At 47.3% G+C, this 22,387-nt stretch overlaps 1 protein-coding gene across 5 annotated transcripts in view; it reads right to left on the bottom strand.

Annotated features, from left to right (window-relative positions):
• Nucleotides 1-22,387, bottom strand: part of NTRK3 (neurotrophic receptor tyrosine kinase 3) — a 373,642-nt gene that overhangs the window by 216,853 nt on the left and 134,402 nt on the right. For all 5 annotated transcript variants that reach the window (XM_077317432.1, XM_077317434.1, XM_077317437.1 and 2 more), the window contains exons 5-8: nucleotides 11,274-11,431; nucleotides 6,800-6,942; nucleotides 6,449-6,590; nucleotides 1,887-2,183 (exon numbers count right to left, since the gene is read on the bottom strand). In XM_077317432.1, the coding sequence (XP_077173547.1) occupies nucleotides 1,887-2,183; nucleotides 6,449-6,590; nucleotides 6,800-6,942; nucleotides 11,274-11,431 (740 nt within the window). The remainder of the gene's footprint in view (nucleotides 1-1,886; nucleotides 2,184-6,448; nucleotides 6,591-6,799; nucleotides 6,943-11,273; nucleotides 11,432-22,387) is intronic.

The following is a 22,387-nucleotide window of genomic DNA, read 5'->3' as shown; positions in this document are numbered from 1 at the left end:
AGGTTGGATGCACATTTTTCTTGGATGCTTTGGGCTGATCCTGCGTTGAGCAGGGGGTTGGACTAGATGGCCTGTATGGCCCCTTCCAACTCTATGATTCTATGATTCTATCCTAATGAGCTGGTTTTGTTCCTCACAGGCTTCCCAGTGTACCATTTCCCTCCACCAGTTTGAAATGGAATGTTTGTTAGTGGCTTCGATGGACAAAGCCAGACAGATGCAAAGGCCACCCCCCCCCTCATACACATACACACACCCCTTTTTCACCCGTATAGAAGAAGAAGAGTTGGTTCTTCTGTGCTGCTTTTATCTACCCAAAGGAGTCTCAAAGTGGCTTACAATCTCCTTCCCTTCCCTCTCCCCACAACAGACACCCTGTGAGGTGGGTGAGGCTGAGAGAGCCCTGATATCACTGCTTGGTCAGAACAGAAGAAAAAGAGTTGGTTCTTATATGCCACTTTTCTCCACCAGAAAGAGTCAAAGTGGCTTACATTCGCCTTCCCTTTCCTCTCCCCACAACCGACACGCTGTGAGGTGGGTGAGGCTGAGAGAGCCCTGATATTCCTGCTCAGTCAGAACAGATTTATCAGGGCTGTGGCAAGCCTAAGGTTACCCAGCTGGTTGCATGTGGGGGAGTGGGGAATGAAACCTGGCTCCCCAGATTAGAATCCTGTGCTCCTAACCACTACACCAAGCTGGGTATTGGTTCTGCCTGGTCTTGATAGCCCTCTTTCCAAGGGGAGGAATCAGGTTTTTTTATTAGGCAGAATGGGTTGCAGGCTACAGCAAAGGATAAATAAATAATAAGAATGCCATAGTTATCACGTTCGTTATACACAGGAAGGTGACCTGTTTTGCTCAGCTTTCCACAGCTGTGAGAAACAGCACAGGACAAGGCTCTGTCTTCCAAAAGGCAAGAAGCATAGGCCTGGGAAGAAATTAAAATCACAGAGGCCTGCTTCTGCCAAAATGGGAAGGCCCTGTTTGGGTTTAAACTATCAGACTGCAGAAGTGTAGCATGACTTCTCGTGTCCTTTAGAGTGAGACAGACAAGAAAGATATGAGTTACCACTTATGAACGGTCCACGGTCACACAATGATTGGGGGAGTCGTGCTTGGGTCTCTGAGACTCAACCAACTCAGACTGCAACCCAAGCCAACTCAGATCCACGCCAACTCAGACAGCAAAGAAAGCAATTGGCAATGCTTCTCCCATCCCCAGCTTTGGGGCATAAGTTTCAGCTGACTTTTGGCAACCCCATATGTTTTCCATGCTAGAGATGAACAGAGGCGGTTTGCCATCCCCTCCCTCTCTGTCTTAGTCTCTTATCTAGATAAAAGCCAAGGCCAACACTGCTTAACTTCCAAGCTGTGGCAAGATCAGGCTAGCATAGGCCATCCAGGGCAGGGTGGTGCACAAATTATTCTGGGAGATAATGAACGGCCCAAAATGACCCAGGGAGCTTCACGGATGACCAGAGAAAGGGGATTTGAACCTGGGTCTCCCAAGTCCTAGACTGACATTCTAACCACTACACCAGGGGTAGTCAACCTGTGGTCCTCCAGATGTCCATGGACTACTATTCATCTTTGTGGCTTCTGTGCAGTCCCACATGGGGACTGCGATGTCGCAGGCCTACCACAGAGAGGAGCTAGCGACAGCAACTGCAGCAACTACTCCAAGGGTTAGGCAGGGGTAGTCAACCTGTGGTCCTCCAGATGTCCATGGACTACAATTCCCATGAGCCCCTGCCAGCAAATGCTGGCAGGGGCTCATGGGGACTGTAGTCTATGGACATCTGGAGGACCACAGGTTGACTACCCCTGCACTACACCACCTCACAGAAGTTGAGAAAGAAGAGCTATGGCAGCTGTCCAGCTCTCACTTGGAAAAGGTTTCTCCAGGAAATGTCCTTTGATGGTCTGGTTGGCTGTTCCCAAGAAGTTGGTGGCCACGATGGTGTAGTTGCCGTTGTTGTAGTGTGTTGGGTGGTTGAATAGCAGGCAGCCATCCGAGACTTCCCCTTCCTGGTAGAGTTCTGTGCGGATGAATTCCGTCTCCCTGAGAAGCTGACCGTTGAAGAGCCAGTGGACTTGGGGGGGAGGGTTTCCATGCACTAAGAACTCAATGCAGTGCTCCATGTGGCGGATTGGCTCCAGCAAGCTGATGATGCGCGGCGGATCTGAGCAGAGGGTGAGAGACGCAAGAGAAGGTCAAGAACATCCTCCAACAATCAGGAAGGTACAGAGATGGTGCTGTACATTTTTCGGTTATGAGTGATTTCACTGTGCCTGTTTCCTTTACTCGTTTTCTGGTTTTGTCTGTCTCCGTTTAATGGCAATTTTCAGCCACTGTAAGGCTATTCGCAAACAGGCTGTCCATTTCATCACAGAGTTCTATTATTTCGGTTGAGATAAAGTCGAGCGTCGCCGGAATTGTACTGCTTCCGCTCACAGCCTGGTCTGAAAATGGTTTGTCATAGTCAGTATACTGTTGGCCTGTGTGCGAACAACTCAAGCGCACAATGCACAATGCACACAACTGTATATATGCAATCACATATTGCTTCACTGCGGCTACCCCACTATTTCATCACCCCATGCCCATTAACGGTGGTCAGAGCTTTGGTATTATGCTGCTCATGCAATCTATGTGTTTTATTAATATTTTAAGGGGTCCTAAACTCCATATGGAAGGAAAGTGGCTAAAAATATTTTAAATGAATAAAATGTCAAAGGATACCGTCCTCCCTCTACAACAATCAAGATGATTTCATGATACTGACTGCCAAGGCCCACCAGTGACCGATGTCGCCAGCGACCAAGGCCTGGCCTTGTCCCACACGTGGGCCTCTGCAGAGGGCCACAACTGCTCCACATGGCCCTTGAGTCAAATTTTGTGCATAGCATCAAAAACACATGACAAAGAGGCTCAGCTTGCACAATCTGAATGAAGAGCAATTAAAATGTTGGTCTCAAGTAGCACAACAAAAATAGAGTCCAGTAGCACCTTTAAGACCAACAAAGATTTATTCAAGGTGGGAGCTTTCGAGTGCATGCACAGAATGCATGCACTCGAAAGCTTCCGCCTTGAATAAATCTTTGTTGGTCTTAAAAGTGCTATTTGACTCTATTTTTTTAAATGAGGATGTTTGAATGGGGCATGGATGAGCTCAGCATCCCAAGAGATAATTTTGTCCCAAGCGTGAGAATCCACAGCAGAAACAGCAAATGTGGAATCAAGCCAGGCACAAGCTGCTGAGTCCAAGGACCTTTCCATGAACAAAGGAGGGAGCCCCCACTTCTCCGCTTTTGACTTCCAGCGCCCTTGACTGGTGATCAGATAGCCCTCTCATAAAAGCTCATGTCACAATAAATGAAGACAGCAGGACTCCGGTTGTAGAACTCCCTACCTGGATCAATTCACCAGGTGCCAAAGCTATTAAGAGGGAGGCGTCAGTTTAAAACTTGGCTTTTCTCCGAAGCATTTAGAAAGGCTAGATTGATTAATTTGGCTGAATTTTGTTCAGTGGGCACTGTGGATTTGGAATCTGAGAGGAGGTTGCATTAAGAGATATTATACTAAGTTGCAGGGCTATTTTTGGTGTTTTGCTAGGCAACCACCTTGAAGTCCCTATGGTCAAAAGCTGAACAAAAGAAATGTTAGGAATGCATACACATCTTTTAAATGAAGCCCTAACAAGAAGAGATGCAGGGAGATTCACAAGAAACCCTCCCCAGCACATTTAGAAGAGGAATTAAAAATGACTCCTATATGATTTGGATCAAGGCCATTCTTCAGGTTGAGGAGAGAGAGAAATGGCCAGAAAAAGTTATCTATAGGTATTCTGTAGGACAGTGGTCCCCAACCCCCGGTCCAAGGACTGGTACCGGTTCGTGGATCAGTTCGTACCGGGCCGCGGCTCCTCCTCCCTGGCTACTACCTTGGGGGCTGCCCTGCCACTCTGCCGTCGGCTCACCTTTGGTGCTTTCCAGCGGCTTCCATGGCTGGGGCTTCCCCTTGGCCTGGCACTGCGCAGCTGCTGCTGGCAGCACCCCCCAGTGGGCGGCGAGAAGTCAGGGGTGCCAGTGGGAAAGCAAGTGGAGCAGGGGCTCAGGCATCAATGTCCCTCGGCAAAAGACTACCCCTCCCCAGACCTCAGTAAAATTGTCAAGGGTTGACTGATCCCTGGTGATAAGAAGGTTGGGGGCCACTGCTCTAGGAATTCTCCACGTCTCTATGGCCCTCACAACAGACACCAAGGGGAAATTCCTGGAACATCATCCAAAAGTGAAGTCACTTCCTTAACCTCCTACAGGCACTGCACTCAAAATCTCCCAGCATTTGCTAACAACTCTGTTTCATTCCAACATAGTTTCTCTGATTATCTGTACAGAGGCCTTATGCTCCTCAAGCTCTCTACTCCTCTCTTTAGAATTACTTCTCCCTTTTTTTTGACATTGCACCCAGAAATCTATATTTGCATATGTATTTTACTTTGCTATTCAATATCATATTCCATATATGTTTGGGTGAATTAATGCAACAGCCACCTTCTGTTTCCAAAAATACATATTTTATTTCCTCATTCTATAGACGATGAAATTAGAGGTGCGAGAGAAGAATACATTTGGTTCCATTTCAGTAGATTGTGCTGATGAACAGACGGATCACATTTTGCAGAGGAATTGCACGTATACTTGTGCAAATAACAATCAATGACTTACAGCCAAAGTTGACCCAACCACTAGGCAAACCTAGGCAATCACAAAGGGTGCCAGATTTTCAGGAGTGTCAAAAAGGCAAGGGGAGTCTTGTCTAATGGCCTTCTCAAATCCCCTCAAACTGTGATCTTAGCTGCGAACATGGGCGGCTTATCTATTTTTCATTTTTTTACACTGTTCGTTTTAAATATCCAGTAAGTAAAGTGTTCCTTCCGGACATCTCACTTTCCTCTTCATTGATGGGGAAGGGGCAAAGCCAGGGCTCACCTAAGGCATTAAAAAACTGAGCTGGACCTGCTGGAAGAGCAGCCAGGTGTCCCCTCGGAGCCACTCCCCTGTGATCCATCAGGTACAAGAATGTGCATAGATCTCTTAAATTGGTTTAGAGGTACATCAAGGCCCTATGAAGATGCAAGAAGTTTAAGAACGGAAATCTAGGCTAGGAAAGATTCAACAAAGTTCACCCCTTCTCTACAATATTGCTGTGCATGAGTTTGCACAACATCCCCTCACTGAGCCCACCAGAACCCTCACTGATAATATCGTCAAACTGCGACAATATCCAGAATCTTGAGAAAAACAGCCCTGAAATGTTTGCTCTAGAATCCACACATCAGCATCTTTAGGAGTAGCATCTGAGTCAGCCCAAACTCAGAGGCTCTGCTGGAATTTCCCATACATGATCTGCTCTAGTTTCCCAAGGTGAAGCAATGCACTAGGAATCCTGCACAGTTCTGTTTGTTTTCAAATTGGGCCTGCTGCGTGGCTCATGAGCAACTGGCTGCAATGCCAAAATGCAACCTTCATAGGATTGCACAGAGTTGCACTTAGACCTTTGGAATTTTATTTTATTACATTTATATACCATTCTCCCTTGCTACTCAGGGTGGCTTACAGTGAAAATACATGGTGCAATGCAAGGAAACATCACCATGGAGAACATATAATATTTCTAACAGTGGAACTCATAACAATAGAATATTTAACATTTAATATTATAGCATTCTAACTTTACAACTCAGCAATTATATATGGATTCCTGCACTGTGATTTGACACTTTCATCTGCAGGTGGTGACAGGGGCCTTTGGCCTCTGTCTGCCGGAGTTGCTTCATTGGCCTTGACCAAAAGCCTTGAGGACAAGCTCCATTTTGCAGGCCCTGCGGAATTGTTTTACCTCTGGCAGGTCCCTGATCTTTTCTGGGAGCTCATTCCACCAGGTGGGGTCCAGGACAGTGCTTTCTTCATCCCCAGGACAGATGAGCCTCCCTGGGGCCAGACATTTATTTATTTTATTTATTTAGATTTTTATACCGCCCATTTCTTTGCAGCTTATTACTGCCTGAAGAGCGTAGTGCTCTTTGGAGGGCATAGGTGGCGAGGTGGTCCCTCAGGAACCCAAGGCCCAGACCAGAACCATACGCCTGATCCAGTATTCAACTGGTAACCAGTCCAGCTGTTGGAGTACGGGCTGGATATGGGCCCTCCAAAGTGTTCCCGTGAGAACCCTGGCTGCTGCATTCTGGACCAGTTGTAGTTTCTGGATCAGGGTAGGCCCGTGTAGAGCTAGTTGCAGAACTTAAGCCTAGAGGTAACCATCGCCTGGATCAAGCAGATGTTCTACCACTGAGGCACAGGCCACAAGTTGTTCTTCAGCATCAGTCAGCAAACAAATCGTCCCTGTGCCTTGACCCCAGAATGCCCCTCATCCTCATCAACTTACAAAATACCGTGAGAAGCACGCTGGCATTCGACATCCCCACCACATTCTCGGCAATGCACGTCAGCAGAAATCCATTATCCTCACTCGTGACATTCACTAGGGTCAGGTTGATGGAATGGACATTGGTCCAGTTGGCATTTGTCTGGGGGGGAAAACACAGAGAAAAATATTATGGGACAAACAATTAACTGGTGTTTATTTTTCCCCATTAGGGCCAGAAATCATCCATGTTGCTAACCTGACCTATAAGGAAGTCCAGAGGAAGTTCAATACTTGAAAGGAAGCATGCTATTGTATCCTCCTCGTATATGAAGGAGGATCAAGAAAAGGCAGCTGTGCTCAGTGACCTACCTGATGAGTGTTGATTGAACGCAGATTTACCACCATCCAGTCGACATCAGGCAGTGGAGAGCCGGACCCGTTGCAAGTGATTACGGCATTTTCACCCTCACAGACAGTCAGGTTGACATGGCTGACGCTGATCTCTGGCAGATCTAGAGGAATCCAATCCATACCAAAACAGCCATGTCAGGCGAATCAAGAGAATCACTGAGTTCAAACCTCCTAAACTGCTTTAGAGCATCTTTGGGCTTCCTGTTCACTTCCTGCTTCCTGTTTTGCTACAGTGCTGCCACGCAGAAATAAAATATAGCTTTAGAATGTTCTGTCTCGAGCTTATGTAAGTCTCTAAGCTGTCTGGTTACTACAGGATATCACCTAAGTGTTTAGGATCAGCTGGGGAAGCTGTGCAGTCTCTTGCCCTGGAAGAGTCTTACTGGAGCAGACCAATGGCCTCTCCAGTCCATCATCAAGTTTTCCACCATGGTCAACTGGATGTTCCTGGGAAATGGGCAAACAGGCAAAGAATCCAAAGCCTCCCTCTGCAGTTGTCCAACACCAGCAACTACTCCAAGGGTTAGGGCAGGGGTAGTCAAACTGTGGCCCTCCAGATGTCCATGGACTACAATTCCCATGAGCCCTTGCCAGCGTTTGCCTCTGACTTTTCAGGCTCAATTTAGGCATCAGAACTAAGAGCTGCAAATGGGCCTAACTTGAAGGGTTTCTCCCTTTTTGAAGCCACCTAAATTGCTGTTGTTGCTTTATTATACACCCTATCTCATGAGGCTTGGGGTGGTTTACAATTTCTATAAATATATAACTTTAAATACATGCATCAAATTATAGCATTAAAGCAAATATAAACAACTGCTCACTCTCCTACCATGGGAGAGAAAGAGGGGCTTACAAAGGTGGTCTATTGCTGCTTGGCTGTGGGTTCTGATAGGGAGGCCAATAAGTCAGGTGGTTTGAGTCGTCAACCATAGATCTGGCAGAATAGTTCAATCTTACAAGTTCTGCAGAAGCCCAGGGAAGCCTGATCTCATCAGATCTGAGAAGCTAAGCAGGGTTGGCCCTGGTTACTACTGGGATGGGTGACCACCAAGGATCACTCCACAGTGACAGGCAATGGAAAACCATCTCTACTCATAATATACCTTGAAAACCCTAAGGGGTCACCATAAGTCAGCTGCAACTTGATACCACTTTCCATGACAAATTGTTGGCCAGCTGAGAAGGAGCTGAGATTCTGGTAACAGAACATCAGCTGTGCATGAAAATGGTTTCTGCCATTCTGTAGGTGATGTGAAGGACCTGAGAGCCTGGAGAGCTCATGTCAGTCTGTGCCGGCAGTGCTGGCCTTGATGGACCAGTGGCCTGATTCAATGAAACGCAATGCCATGTGTCCATGTGGACAACCTGTGAAGCAAGTTGATGGTGTGCTACATGAGGAAAGTCTCCTCTTTGTCTGCCTTGAACTCCTACTCTTGAGTTTCATTGGATGCCTCTAAGTATTATGGGAGATGGAGAAATAAAATCTCTCAATCAACTTTCTCCACCCTATGCACGCTTTCATAAACTTCTACCTTGATGCCTTCTCCTATAGCATTTTTTTTACAAGTAAGCAGCCCCAAGCACCCTAGCCTATCCTTGGAGAGAAGACCCTCCCCATGTCATTGATCTGGGTCCCCCCTCCCCAGCTCTTCAAACCATGAATACAGGAAGCTGCCTTCTATCAAACTTGGTCCATCAAGTTCACTATTGTCCACTCAGAGGCACAGCATACTTAGGCAGAGGCCTTTCACATCAACTACTGGCCAGTTCTTTTCACTGGAGAGGTAGGGATTGAACCTGGGACCTTCTGCACACAAGGTAGATGCCCTGAGCCATGCATGCCCCTTCCTAACCTCAGATCACAAGGTTCAGTGAGGAAATTCTGAGAATTGCTGTCCCATTTCAGTTTCTAGCCCATAAGCAGCAACAGTTAGTTTGGGGAGGAAAGGCTCTCAGTGGGGAGATTTCCTTCTCATTGTGAAGGGGAGGCTTCTAGAGATGGGGAGGTCAAGGAAGTTGCTCACTCCCTAAGTCCAGGAAATTAATGTCGCTCCCCACCTAATAGCAGGGGAGAAGTTCCCCTGCCCACATCTTCTTACACAAAGGGGTGTTTAAACCTTGAAGATTACTCTTCCAATTTGGCGAGGCATTTCCAACTGCCTTCCAAATCCTTTAGTTCAACTGCACGCAGCTTCCCCGGCCCACTTCCAGCACTTAATAAAAAGCAAAAGTCACCGCTGAATGGTGAAGGGGGAGGAGTTGTTATTAACTCCTATCTTTCCTACAAGTTCATATGAGGGGCAAAGGAGAACCCACTCACGCAAATAAATTCCTTCTTGAAATGATGCAGGCAAGTTCAGGATTTGGGGATTCCCTAGACAAGAGGTCACCAATAAACCCCACAACCTGTTGGATATGGAAGGGTGAGTCCTCCCCTCAGGTGACCCTTGCCATTAAGATCCATGCCAAATGGGTTCCAGAGCTTGATGTTCTAGCTCTGTGACCCACGTCTGGATCAAGGCAAAGGGAAAGCAAAAAGGAAGCAGTGTCTTTGAAGGTTTTATGGAATTGTCTCAGAACTTCTCAGGTGAGGACCTAAAGTCCTTAAGGTCCAGCAGCAGAGATGTGGTGGTGTATACAAACAATTTGGGGAGTTGAATGAAACGGCAATAACTAAACCATGGAAAAGCCACAAATGACCTCTTCAACTCCCAAAAAAACTAGGTCAGAAACTGCAGAAGGAAAAACATGTGTTTCTGTGTGTGTATTATTGACTAATGACAATTTGTAGACCAATCTTTCTCCACAAATAGGGTTCTTTTCCAAAATGACAAATAAGTGGGTTCCAGATTAGATCAAGCTTGAATTCTCCCTAGAAGGTAAAATTACTAAATCATATTGTGAACATTAGAGATAGGCACGAACCGAGGCATGAACCAAATTTTCCTGCAAAAATTCCCCAGTTCATGCCCCTCCCCAGAGGTTCAGCTGACAGGAGATGGTCCCTCCCCACTCTGCTTTCAGGCTAAAATGGCTGCAAACCATTTCAGGGAGCGATTTCACTCCCTCCCGGCTAACGGCAAGGGGGAGTGAAACAGACTACTAAAATAACTACCAGCCATTTTATGCTGATAGAAGATAGGCACAGCCCTTTAAACCCTCCATTTTGTCCCTTCCCCTTCCATCCATTTCACCCATCCCTTTTGTTTCCCCTCCCTTGGGAGGGGGGAGTGAAACAGACTGGCCCGAACTGAACCAGCTTTGGGCTAGGTTTGGTTCAGGGGTTCAGGTCATGAAAACCCCAAATCAAACTGGAATTTCTTAGTTGGTGCCCATCCCTGGTGATCGTGTCAAGAGAAGACTAGACTCCCCGGAAAATACAATAATGCTAGGAAAAACTGAAGGCAGCAAGAAGGGAAGAGGACGAGATGCATGTGTATGGATTTTAAGGGCTACCAAGTCGCTTTGGACTCATGGCGACCCGATAAACGTATGTCTTTTGAAACATCCTGTCTCAGGATGCCAGTTTATTGTCTAGATTGAACCTGGGGAATCCTTGGGATTACAGTTAATCTCCACATTTCAGAGATCAATTCCCCTGGGGAAAACGGATGTTTGGAGTGTGGCATTGAACCCTGCCGAGGTTTGTGTCCTCCCCAAGAGTTTCCCAAACCAGAAGTGGCAACCTTACCCCCCATCCCCCACTGGTGGCCAGGTGGACCCTGGCCACGCTAACCCTGTCATTAACAGCCTTGCCCAGGTCTTGCAAACTGCTCAGCTCTTGCAAAGTTGATGGATTCATGGAATGAAATAGAATATGTCAGGTCAGCAGGTAGTTTTTTGTTCCTACATTGTGCAGGGGGTTGGACTCGATTACCCTGGAGGTCCCTTCCAACTCTATGATTCTGTGATTCTATGAATATGTCAGGTCTTGCTCTTTTCCTGTTCCCTTCAACATTTACTAGCATCGTTGTCTTTTCCAGTGGCTCTGGTCTTCTCTTAATGTGACCAAAGTACAAAAGCCTCAGTCGAGCCACTGTAGCTTCTATGGAGCGTTCAGCCTTGAGATGGAATGAGTCAGTAAAGGAAGGCAGGGCCTTCAGGCTGCAAAACCAGGGCAAGGCTGTTATCATTTTGGAGGTCACTGTAAGTCAGAAGCAACTTGGAGGGACACAGCACACATGCATCATTCTTCCTGCCCATTCTTCCTCTTTAAAAAATGTCTCCCAAATGACCCAGCAAGCTGTATGGGGATTTGAACTTGGGTCTCTGTGGTTCTAGTTAGTACAACCATTCGGCCACACTAGCTATCCAGTGGATGTGAGGGGTGGGGGAGTAGATTTCAGCAACATAAGACAGTGAGAGAACTAAGCATATTACAGAGTCATTGTCGTCCCCATGTCCCCCCCCTACTCCCGCCACTGCCCCTTACCACACTGGCTGATGTTCATCTGCTGTATGGATATTCGGTGGCCTTCCCCATTCATGCACCGCAAATCCTGGCTCTGCAAATTCGCTTCACCTTTCTCCTGCCAAAGCTGGATCCAGCGAATGTCACAGCTGCAGTTAAAGAGGTTCCGTTCTAATCTCCTACACAGGAAGAGAGAAGGAAAAGCCATGAAAAACAGAAAGGTGAATGGCAGGCAGTATGTTGCCGAAATGGAATGACTCCAGCCACGGGGGGGTCTGGAGGAGGGGCTGAGGAGAGACCAAGAACGTGAATGAAGCCAAATCCATGGGAAACAAGAACAACAGGGGATTCCTGAACCATCAGTTGTATTCCAGGTAATCGGGAATTCTAAAATCTCAGGAGAAATTCAGGCATGGATTTTGGAAGTGGGGGGGGGGAGATTTAATGCCAATATTTCAATTGCCCAGGTTGACTTCAATCCAGTAAAGGGCAAATCTGCACACAAGATATTTCACGTCAATTTGACTCTCTAATCTCAAATTCTTCCCCCCCCCAAAAGGAACCCCATTTGAGGAACCTGTTCTAGTGCATCAGCCACTGATTCATTCCATCTCTCGATCAGAAGAAGAAGAAGAGTTGGTTCTTATATGCCGCTTTTCCCTACCCGAAGCAGCTTACAGTCACCTTCCCTTTCCTCTCCCCACAACAGACACCCTGTGAGGTGGGTGAGGCTGAGAGAGCCCTGATATCACTGCTCGATCAGAACAATTTTATCAGTGTCGTGGTGAGCCCAAGGTCACCCAGCTGGTTGCATGTGGGGGAGCGCAGAATCGAACCCGGCATGCCAGATCAGAAGTCTGCATTCCTAACCACTACACCAAACTGGCCCTTGTACAAGCTCGTTTCCACGATTCCTCCAGGCCAAGCCACAAACCATCTCTATAAATCTCTAGAGGGGCAGCATATATGTTTTTGGCATCAATAATCCTTGTACTGCACATTGCAAGGGATTTGAACCGCGAGTCGCTCTGAGAGCATAAAATCATCAATAAATGATTGCAAAAGCAGCACACCAGACCCCGAGCGATTCGTGGAAGCTAAGCAGGCTCCAGGCTGGTTAGTATATGGATGGGAGACCACCAAAGAAGTCCACAATTGCTTCACAGAGGGAGAACATGGCAAACCACCTCTCTCCGACTCTTGCCTAGAAAACCCCATGGGCTCAGCCGTAAGTCAGCGGTGATGACAGCACTTTCCATCACAAGATGAATAGTTAAGATCACAGTCCATTGATTCATCAGCTGAGCAAACCAATTACAACACAAGCTGTGGGACCATAGTAAGGGATCATAGAATCATAGAGTCAGAAGGGAGCTCCAGGGACATCTTGTCCAACCCCCAGCACAAGGCAGGAACCCACGACTACCTGCCCATCCATAATGACCCCATTTTCATGCCTAGGTGACTCCCCTATCAGTGCCAAAAGTCTCTGAATACAGCCTGGCCTGGAGGGGATTCATCTGCCATCCCACAGTGGTGATCCCACAGCAATTCCCTGGTATGCATAGAAGGGCCACAAGAGACAAACATAGCACACCCCTTCCTGCCCACCCACTCACAATCTGCCTAACTTCATACAATCAGCATTTTCATAATTGGAAATGAAAACAGAAGAGGGTTCATGGTTGCCAATTAAATTCAGACAAACACTTTCCTTCAAAATTTCATTCTCTACCTCTTTGATGCTTGTGTGGGCAAGCACGGATACAGAGCATCCCATCTCTCCCTGCCTAGTCCTGCTTGATGCAGTCAGGGCCCCCTTTGTAAGACTTGGGTCTTCACATATCCACTCCCAGCCCCTGCTGTTCAGGGAGAGGAGGCAACCTGTAGCCTCATCCTGCATTTTAATGGAGTAAAAATCGTTCTGGATACATGGGACCCCATTGACCCAGCTGGGCAGGGTCAATGGGGTTTCTGCTTTTTAATGTACTCTGTTTTAAAGACATATGTATTTTATATAGAGTGATAATTTTTATTATTATTGATTTTGCAAAAAAAACGATTAGCTGTGCTGTTTTTCCTCCTTTCAACAAGACTGAAAGTTCCCCGACGAATCATGCGGGCGAGAGGTCCCTCGAGGGAACATTAACCTGAAGCCGACAGCTTGTATGCAGGGAGAGGACAAAGTAAGAAAGAAGGAATTTATAAACCCCATAAACTGGAGAGGGCTTAAAGCAGGAAACCCTGGCACCCCAGCAGAGAGGGGGGGGGGGAGGGAGAGGGAGGGAGGGAGGGAGGGAGGGAGGGAAGGAGACAGAGACAGACAGAGGGAGAGAGAGGCAGAGAAGGAGAGAGTTATATAGATGGGGCAAGGGAATATGCTCATCCAAAAACAGAGGACGGAAATCTGTAGCGCTTGAGTGCTTGAGTGTATATTACATTGAATTCTGAACCTGCCCCCATATGTGGATTAAGGTTCCCCACTCAAGATTGTGAATTTCCTAGTGATTTTGGGGGGTGGAACCCAGGGACAGTGGGGTTTGGTAGGGAGGGACCTAATGCCACAGACTTTCCCCTGCCAAGTAGCCATTTTCTCCAGAGGTGTCTGAAGAACAGTTGTGTTTCCTGGATATCTCCAGGCCCCACCTGGAGGTGGGCAATCCTAATGTGTAAGGTATGAGAAAATGTTTTGGCAAAACTGAGGCGTCACCCATCCTTAACATGCCCGTGGTGCCGCGGACTAAATAAAGCGCTAAGCGCTTTGTGGGACGAGTTAGGGCGGGCTTAGTCCGCCCTAGTCCGACAGACCATCGGCTGGGCCAATCCCCGCCCTTCCGACAAGGAAGCAACTGCGAGCCGCACGGAACTTCAAAATCAAAATTCAATTAATCTTGAAGGTACTATATCTTTCCAGTTTGGAAAGCCAGTTGGGTGTAGTGGTTAGGAGTGCGGACTTCTAATCTGGCATGTCGGGTTCGATTCTACACTCCCCCACATGCAGCCAGCTGGGTGACCTTGGGCTCGCCATGGCACTGATAAAACTGTTCTGACCGAGCAGTGATATCAGGGCTCTCTCAGCCTCACCCACCCCACAGGGTGTCTGTTGTGGGGAGAGGAATGGGAAGGCGACTGTAAACCGCTTTGAGCCTCCTTTGGGTAGAGAAAAGTGGAATATAAGAACCAACTCTTCTTCTTCTTCTTCTTCTTCTTCTTCTTCTTCTTCTTCTTCTTCTTCTTCTTCTTCTTCTTCTTCTTCTTCTTCTTCTTCTTCTTCTTCTTCTTCTTCTTCTTCTTCTTCTTCTTCTTCTTCTTCTTCTTCTTCTTCTTTTTGACAACCCCCCCACCCACCCCCCATACATACACACTGCAATTTCTGTCAAGTGAAATACAGAACTGACCATGTCACGGCTGTGGGTAATAGCTGGAGCCCAGAATGCACCAGATAGAGGGTACTGCTCCCTTGTCTACGAAAAGTTTAATTCCTACTTGCTTCTATTAGGCTTAGTCAACAACATGTTGCAGCTTGGTGTTCCCATCAATATCCAGCACACAGTCTTCAGTAGAGTTCTCACTAGGCTACATCCCTCCTCGAGTGTCTCAGTTCAACACTCCGATTCATTAACCTGGAGGTACCTTGTTTTTGTATTGCATTTGACAAGAAGCCAAACCAGGAGACACCCACGCAAAAGCACTGGCAATGGTTCCTGGGAACTCTTCTTCACTTAACACCCTGACAGGAGTGACGAGAATTGATCGCTTATGCCTGACTGTCAGTCTAAAGGCACACGTACATCACTAATCACAGCGGTAGGAAGGAAAATGAAGAGGGACAGGCAATCTGAAAGTAGCTTGTGCTGACTCTGTGCACCAAATGAGAAACAAAACCTAGAGACAAAAGTTTCCTGAGATGAGAGAGAATGCCTTTGGCCCCTTCGGAAGTTTGCTCAGCTGGTCTATGCAACGCTACCCTCCTAGCCATCAGCACTGGTGGCGCCAGAGAGCATGTGAATGCCACCCCCACCACCCCCAGGGTGAAACAGTGCTTAGAATTGTGTGGGTCCTTTCAAACTCACAGAGCTCAGCCAGAAATACAGCCCTCATGCTTAGATAAGGGAACTCCCTCATTTGCCTCTCTGGAGAGCAGGAGATGAGTCAGGTGCAGGACTCTGGGCCCAGGCGTTTCAGGCGAGGCAGCTGAATCTGTGCTCAAAGATTTCCTTGAAGTCAGGGGGAGGCAATCTGCCATCACAGCACTTCAGGGGTGGGAGTAATAAAGTGCAGCCTCCCCCAGTCATTCCTAATGCATGAACCTCTGCCATGAATAATGCAAGAGCCGCGTGCCTCAGGGTGGACGTTACCAGCGGCCTGCTCCGGCAGCGTCAATGATGTAACGTGTCCTAATTGCAGTTCCCAGAGGGGCTTTTGTGCAAATTAACTCCCAGCATTTACTGGACATGCCATGCGGCACCAGCTTGCTGGCATGGTGCCGCTTTAATGGACTTGGCTAGGGTTGACTTTCTTTTTGGCTCCCTCAGGTTTATGACTGGGTCGGCAGCGTTCCTGGTCTGCCGCAGATTTCTGGGCCTCTCCGCCATGACGACCTTCAGCCTGGAGGAAGATTTCATGGAAACAGACTAGAAACACCAAGGGCAACTCTGCTCTCATCCTCGCCTGGCTTGCCTGAGCTCATCAGATGTTGAAAGTTAAGCAGGGTCAGCCCTGTTCAGTAGGAGACCACCACCAAAGTCCAGGGTCACTGTTCAGAGGAAGGCAATGGCAAAAAACATCCCTGTAGATGCTTCCATGGAAAACCCTATGAGGTCACCATAAATTGGATGCGCCTTGATGGCCCTTTTCATTGGACTGCACATGTGCACGCATACACACACGCACACACACACACACACACACACACCTCTCATCTCACCTCATCTATGATCCTCTCCAGAAGCCTAGAAAAGCATAGGAATCATGAATTATGTGTACACTGGCAAGGGGCCATTGTTTACTGCTTATCTGTTAGTAGGGGGGTACCTCAGGGCTTGGTGCTCGGCCCGGTACTTTTTAACGTATTTATTAATGATCTAGATGAGGGGGAGGAGGGACTACTCATCAAGTTTGCAGATGACACCAAATTGGGAGGACTGGCAAATACTCCGGAAGATAGAGACAGAGTTCAACGAGATCTGAACACAATGGGAAAATGGGCAAATGAGAACAAGATGCAATTTAATAAAGATAAGTGTAAAGTTCTGCATCTGGGTCTGAATAATGAAAAACATGCCTACTGGATGGGGGATACGCTTCTAGGTAACACTGTGTGTGATCTTGGGGTACTTGTGGATTGTAAACTAAACATGAGCAGGCAGTGTGATGCAGTGGTAAAAAAGGCAAATGCCATTTTGGGCTGTATCAACAGGGGCATCACATCAAAATCACAAGATGTCATAGTCCCATTGTATACGGCACTGGTCAGACCACACCTGGAGTACTGTGGGCACTTCAAGAAGGACGTAGATAAAATTGAAAGGGTACAGAGGAGAGCGATGAGGATGATCTGGGGCCAAGGGACCAAGCCCTATGAAGATAGGTTGAGGGACTTGGGAATGTTCAGCCTGGAGAAAAGGAGGTTGAGAGGGGACATGATAGCCGTCTTTAAGTATTTGAAAGGTTGTCACTTGGAGGAGGGCAGGATGCTGTTTCAGTTGGCTGCAGAGGAGAGGACACGCAGTAATGGGTTTAAACTTCAAGTACAACGATATAGGCTAGATATCAGGAAAAAAATTTTCACAGTCAGAGTAGTTCAGCAGTGGAATAGGCTGCCTAAGGAGGTGGTGAACTCCCCCTCACTGGCAGTCTTCAAGCAAAGGCTGGATACACACTTTTCTTGGATGCTTTAGGATGGTTAGGATGATCCTTTAGGATGATCCTGCGTTGAGGAGGGGGTTGGACTAGATGGCCTGTATGGCCCCTTCCAACTCTATGATTCTTCCGGATCAGGTTTAAGGTTTTGGTTCTTGCTTTAAGGCCATCCGGGGCCTGGCCCCAGCATATCTGTGGGCTCTTCACTCTGCAGATTTGTATCTGTTAGTGGTCCCTGGCCCCCGGGAGGTACACCTGGCCTCGACCAAGGCCTGGCCCCAACCTAGTGGAATGAGCTCCCAGAAGAGCTAAGGGCCTTGACGGAACTATCTCAGTTCCACAGGACCTGTAAGAAGGAGCTCTTCTGCCAGTCATTTGGTTGAGGCCATGCTAAGAAGATCGGGTCCCTCCCTATATAGGCCCTATTAACTGGTCAACCAGGGAAGAGTTACCTCTTTAGACAGTGGTTTGGAACTGTGGGTGGCTGTGGTCAGGTATGCAAAGAAGGGAGGAGTGGATTAGATTAGTTCTATCACCAGGGTACAGGATTATATTTTTTCCTTCAATTTTATGTGATTTATATCATTTTATTGTTAAATTCCAATGGCGGGCAACCAATAAATAAATAAAGTCTGTGAATTGGCCAGGCATAAGGATCAGTTGATTTGAAACACCTCTGCTTGTGAGAGCTGCTGGACATCAGAGTACACAAGACAAACTTTGGTAAGCCAAGTAGAAGGTAGTTTGATTTTGACAAAGATCATGGCTCAGTGGTGGAGTATCTGCTTCAGGTGCTGGAAATCAGGTGCTGGAAAGAGGCCAGGTGGCAGGGAAGATCTCAATCTGAGACCCTAGAGTAGGGTAGAGTAGATAGAGTAGGAAATGCTGGCCTTGAGTGATGACTTAGTAGAATTTGTGTATAAATAAGAGCAGCCTTCTTCACCCTTTGCTTGCTCAGATTAGACACCCATCTTCTCCAGCTCTAGCCAGCAAGGTCAAGGGGTCCTGGCATTGGCCCAAGCATGTGATCACCCTGGTCCCATGCATCCAGTCATAAATACTGTGTGGAATACAGGCACTTGCAGGGAATTTTAAGGTACAAAAAAAATGACTGGCCTCCATCAGCATTCCACAGGGAATGCAGAGCACAAAGTTGGCAGGCAAAGAGAGAGAATTACGCTCAGAGTACATACTCTTTCTCTCCGTCATAAAAGGTAAAAGTAAAGGTATCCCCTGTGCAAGCACTGAGTCATGTCTGACCCTTGGGGTGACGCCCTCCAGCGTTTTCTTGGCAGACTCAATACGGGGTGGTTTGCCAATGCCTTCCCCAGTCATTTCCGTTTATCCCCCAGCAAGCTGGGTACTCATTTTACCAACCTCGGAAGGATGGAAGGCTGAGTCAACCTTGAGCCAGCTGCTGGGATCAAACTCCCAGCCTCATGGGCAGAGCTTTCAGACTGCATGTCTGCTGCCTTACTACTCTGTGCCACAAGAGGCTATTTTCTCTCCGTCATAATCATGGGCAATTCTATTGTGTGTCTAAATGCAACTGGGAAATCCTTTACCATGGTTTGTCATAGGATGAAGCAACTTCTTCAGCCTGCCATTTAGTAGCAGAAGCTAGTCTTTCAACACAATTGACCCAACACCCAACAAATAACGTTAAGCATTTGAAATAAATGGCAAGATTGAAATGTTCCATGAAAAATAGAGGAAGATGAAAAAGCTACAGCACAGCCTGCCATGTCAGACTGATCAGAGTGTAGTCTGCACAGGGCTTTTTACTCACTCCCAGCTCAAATAAATCCATCCTATCTACACTGAATTTAATTTCAATTTTGATTTTGGGTTCTCTAAATTTTTTCCTTGGCAACATGCATGATTATTTTGCAGTGATCCTACCTTTCCCCTGCAATATCCAGAAGTGGATATAAGCCTCGACATTTGAAAAACCACCATCAGTAAGTGTGCAGATTTCTCCTTTTTGAGAATTAACTTCCTTCTCTATGCCTTGCAGCAAAGCAGTCTTCCCTGATTGGCCAGGGCATCAGTTCAAAGACATCCTGGTTCCCGGTTACAAGGCTTGTCTTAAAGTGACTGCGCTCCAGAAGCCCTAACTTCTCTCAGCAGAGATTTGCCTCTTGGATTTATTCCTCCCTCCTCTGCTGTCTCCAATCCTCTCAAGAAAAGAAAGAGGCTCCTGCTGCACTTGGGGGGGCCCTCCCCATTCTGAGCTTCCCCAATTGAGTGCAGAACACTTTCTGTTTTGATTGTGGGGAGGGATAGAGGAAGACCCGAGTTCAAATCAATCTGAATTCAGCAGGATCCACAATAGAAAAAAAATAAGTCAGTGCAGAATCAGCCCAGGTCTACGTCAAGATATCTTCAAAAGCAGTGCTAGAAAGAGTCTCCGCGTAGGAGGAGGCAATTCTCTTCTAATCCCAGTACCCTCTGGAAGTTAATTTCTTTCAGATGCTGCCATCTGCTTAAGAGCCGTCGCAGAACCAGAGCCAGAGACTGAGCAGGAAGGTTCCTTCTTGGGAGACTGATTTAGCAGAGCTTATTCCTGGAAAGGGCAAGTACATTCAGATGGCATTTTAATTTGTACATTCAGATTAGAAGCACGGCGAAGCCTACTGTCTTTTCCCTGTAAGATTCCCCAGAGATGGGAGGGAAAACAGAGAATAAAAGCTAGAGAGAGAAGGATGAGGGAGAGGGAAAGAAAGAGACCAACATGGAACTTGTGAGGCTCAAAAGACTCTCATCCGACAAATTTCAGCTGGTAGTTGGAGATTCTGTCTCATTGGAACAAGAGCAGATTCTGCTTTCTTGTGCTTGTAGTCTGAGGCCGCCTCCATCTCATCCTCATCTTTCCAGAAGGCCAAAGGCACAGCTGAGCCAGTGGGGGGGGGGGTGACCAGAGGGTCAGGCTGGGATCTGGGAGATGCAGGGTTGACCCCCCACCCTTACTCATATTCCGCCTAACCCACCAGAATGGAGGGGAGGAGAATTATGGTAGCTCCATTGGGACCCCACAGAAGGAAGGAAGGAAGGAAGGAAGGAAGGAAGGAAGGAAGGAAGGAAGGAAGGAAGGAAGGAAGGAAGGGAGGGAGGGAGGGAGCGAGGGAGCGAGGGAGCGAGGGAGCGAGGGAGGGAGGGAGGGAGGGAGGGACCTGATACTAGTTCCACTCAGAGCCTATAAAGTCAGAAGATACAGAAGAAAAGACTTGAAGACATGGTTGCTAGTTCAACTTCAGGAAATTCCTGGAGATTGAGGGCAGTATTGGGGAGGGGAGACTTCTGTTTCTCTGTAGTATACCAGTGTGTATCATCCCTGGGTATCATCTTAATGATCAGTTATAATTCTAGAACTCCAGGCTCCATCTGGAGGCTGGTAACCATACCTGAATGTAATGGCCAGAAACATATTCTCCCTGCCCTTTAAAAACAAATGCCAGTTTTATGATGAGCTCTTTGTACCCCTTTGGTAGGTCATAATAAGAGGAATTGCACAGCTTCTGAGTTTGGATGTTTCCATTGGAACAATTCAGCTACCTGGAATCAAAATCAAACTGGTAATACGGAATGCCTGCATTCTTCCTGCATTGTAGCTCCAAAACACACACGCACAAAAGTAGACAACTCCACCAGAACACTTGATTTCAATTTTGTGTTTGCTTTTATCTGGCAGGAGGAAACAACGGAACTCTTTCACAACATAAAAATCAAAACAGAGCCCTTTAAAAGAATCCCTCCTGTCTGCCAACATGAGGGCAAGAGTTGCATGCTTTCCTGAAAAATCAAAACAAGACAAACTATTTCAAAATGACCCCTTTATGTACAGGTGTTAAATGTGTGACTGCAGCACACACTCTCTGGACAGGCCAGTGGAATATGCAAACGTAAAAGCAAAGTCGTGAAATGCTTCCATTTTCAGAACAGTAATTATTTAATCATTTATAAATCTCCAAAGAATACTCCCTTTTCCCCCTCTTGCAATACACCCCCAAAGCCTCTTGCCAGAAAGCCAACTGGAGCAGAACAGAACTATAAATGGAACCACAAAGAGAATCTACCCATCCCTAAAAGAAATGCATCTTCTCAACATGGGGATTATTTTGGAAGCTGCTTCAGAAGTTTGAACTGAGCCAATGGTATACCAAGGGCAGGGATGGGAGCATAGTTCACCCCCAGGGGCATGCAAATACTCACAAGCTTGACCTTCATATCAGTTTATCGAGGTGACAATCTGGTTCTAGAACCAGCACAATGAATGGAAGTGATGGCTGCCAACCTGCCACACCCAGCCCAGCAGATAATCTGCAGGGCCCATTGGACCATCCATCAATCCACCTACCTACCTACCTATTTCTATTTATAGCCCACCACTCCCATGAAGTGGCTCATAGCAGGTAGACCCACATAAGATATCCTAAAACAATATAAGAACTCCAGTATAAAACCACTCATGACAGCAGGTTCCCACCCTCCACTCCACAGATCTTGATAAAAACTCAATGCACAAGCAGGGAAGGGGGGGGGAATGGACTGGCTAGCCAGCAGGGGGCCCAGATCTTAATAGCCCTTGCCTCGACTCGAAACCTGGTGGAAGAGCTCCATTATACAGGCCCTGTGAAACTGGAAAAGCTCCTGCAGGACCCTCAGCTCTCCTGGGAGCTTATTCTACCAGGTAGGGGCCAGGACCAAAAAGACCCTGGCCCTGGTCGAGGCCAGGCGAACCTCCCTCAGTCGGGGACCTCCAACAAGTTCATACCCACAAAGTGCAATGCCCTGTGAGGAGCATAAGGAAATAGGTGGTCCTGCAGATATGAGGGGCCCAACCCACAGATGGCCTTAAAGGTTAACACCAAAACCTTAAGCCTGATCCATGCCACAACTGGCAACCAACCATGAAAACTTGCTGGTGGATGGCCAGCTTATCTCTTTCCACTGGTGGCTCAGATTCTTCAAGGGTGTCTGATTCCTGCAGGTTCCCTTCCTTGCAGCCTTGGTGCCCATTCTACACTCACAAATGACCAGGCTAGTTTGATCCCAGACCCCTCTCATCACCTCGCCCTTTCTTGTCATCTGAAAATCTCTGGGTGTTTGCTCCTCCTTTCAATGTGGTGCCATCTACAAATTTAATGAGGAGTCCCTCCACACTCCCTCATCCAGTTCATTAATAATTATGTTGAAAAGTACCGGACCCACTACTGAACCCTGTATCTCCCCATGGCTCACCTCCCTTGACTCCAATGAAACACCATTGACAA

Source organism: Paroedura picta, chromosome 18 (assembly GCF_049243985.1).
Source record: "Paroedura picta isolate Pp20150507F chromosome 18, Ppicta_v3.0, whole genome shotgun sequence".
Lineage (NCBI taxonomy): Eukaryota > Metazoa > Chordata > Lepidosauria > Squamata > Gekkonidae > Paroedura > Paroedura picta.
The sequence above is the reverse complement of the archived record's forward strand: the minus strand, read 5'-3'. Positions and strand labels throughout refer to the sequence as shown.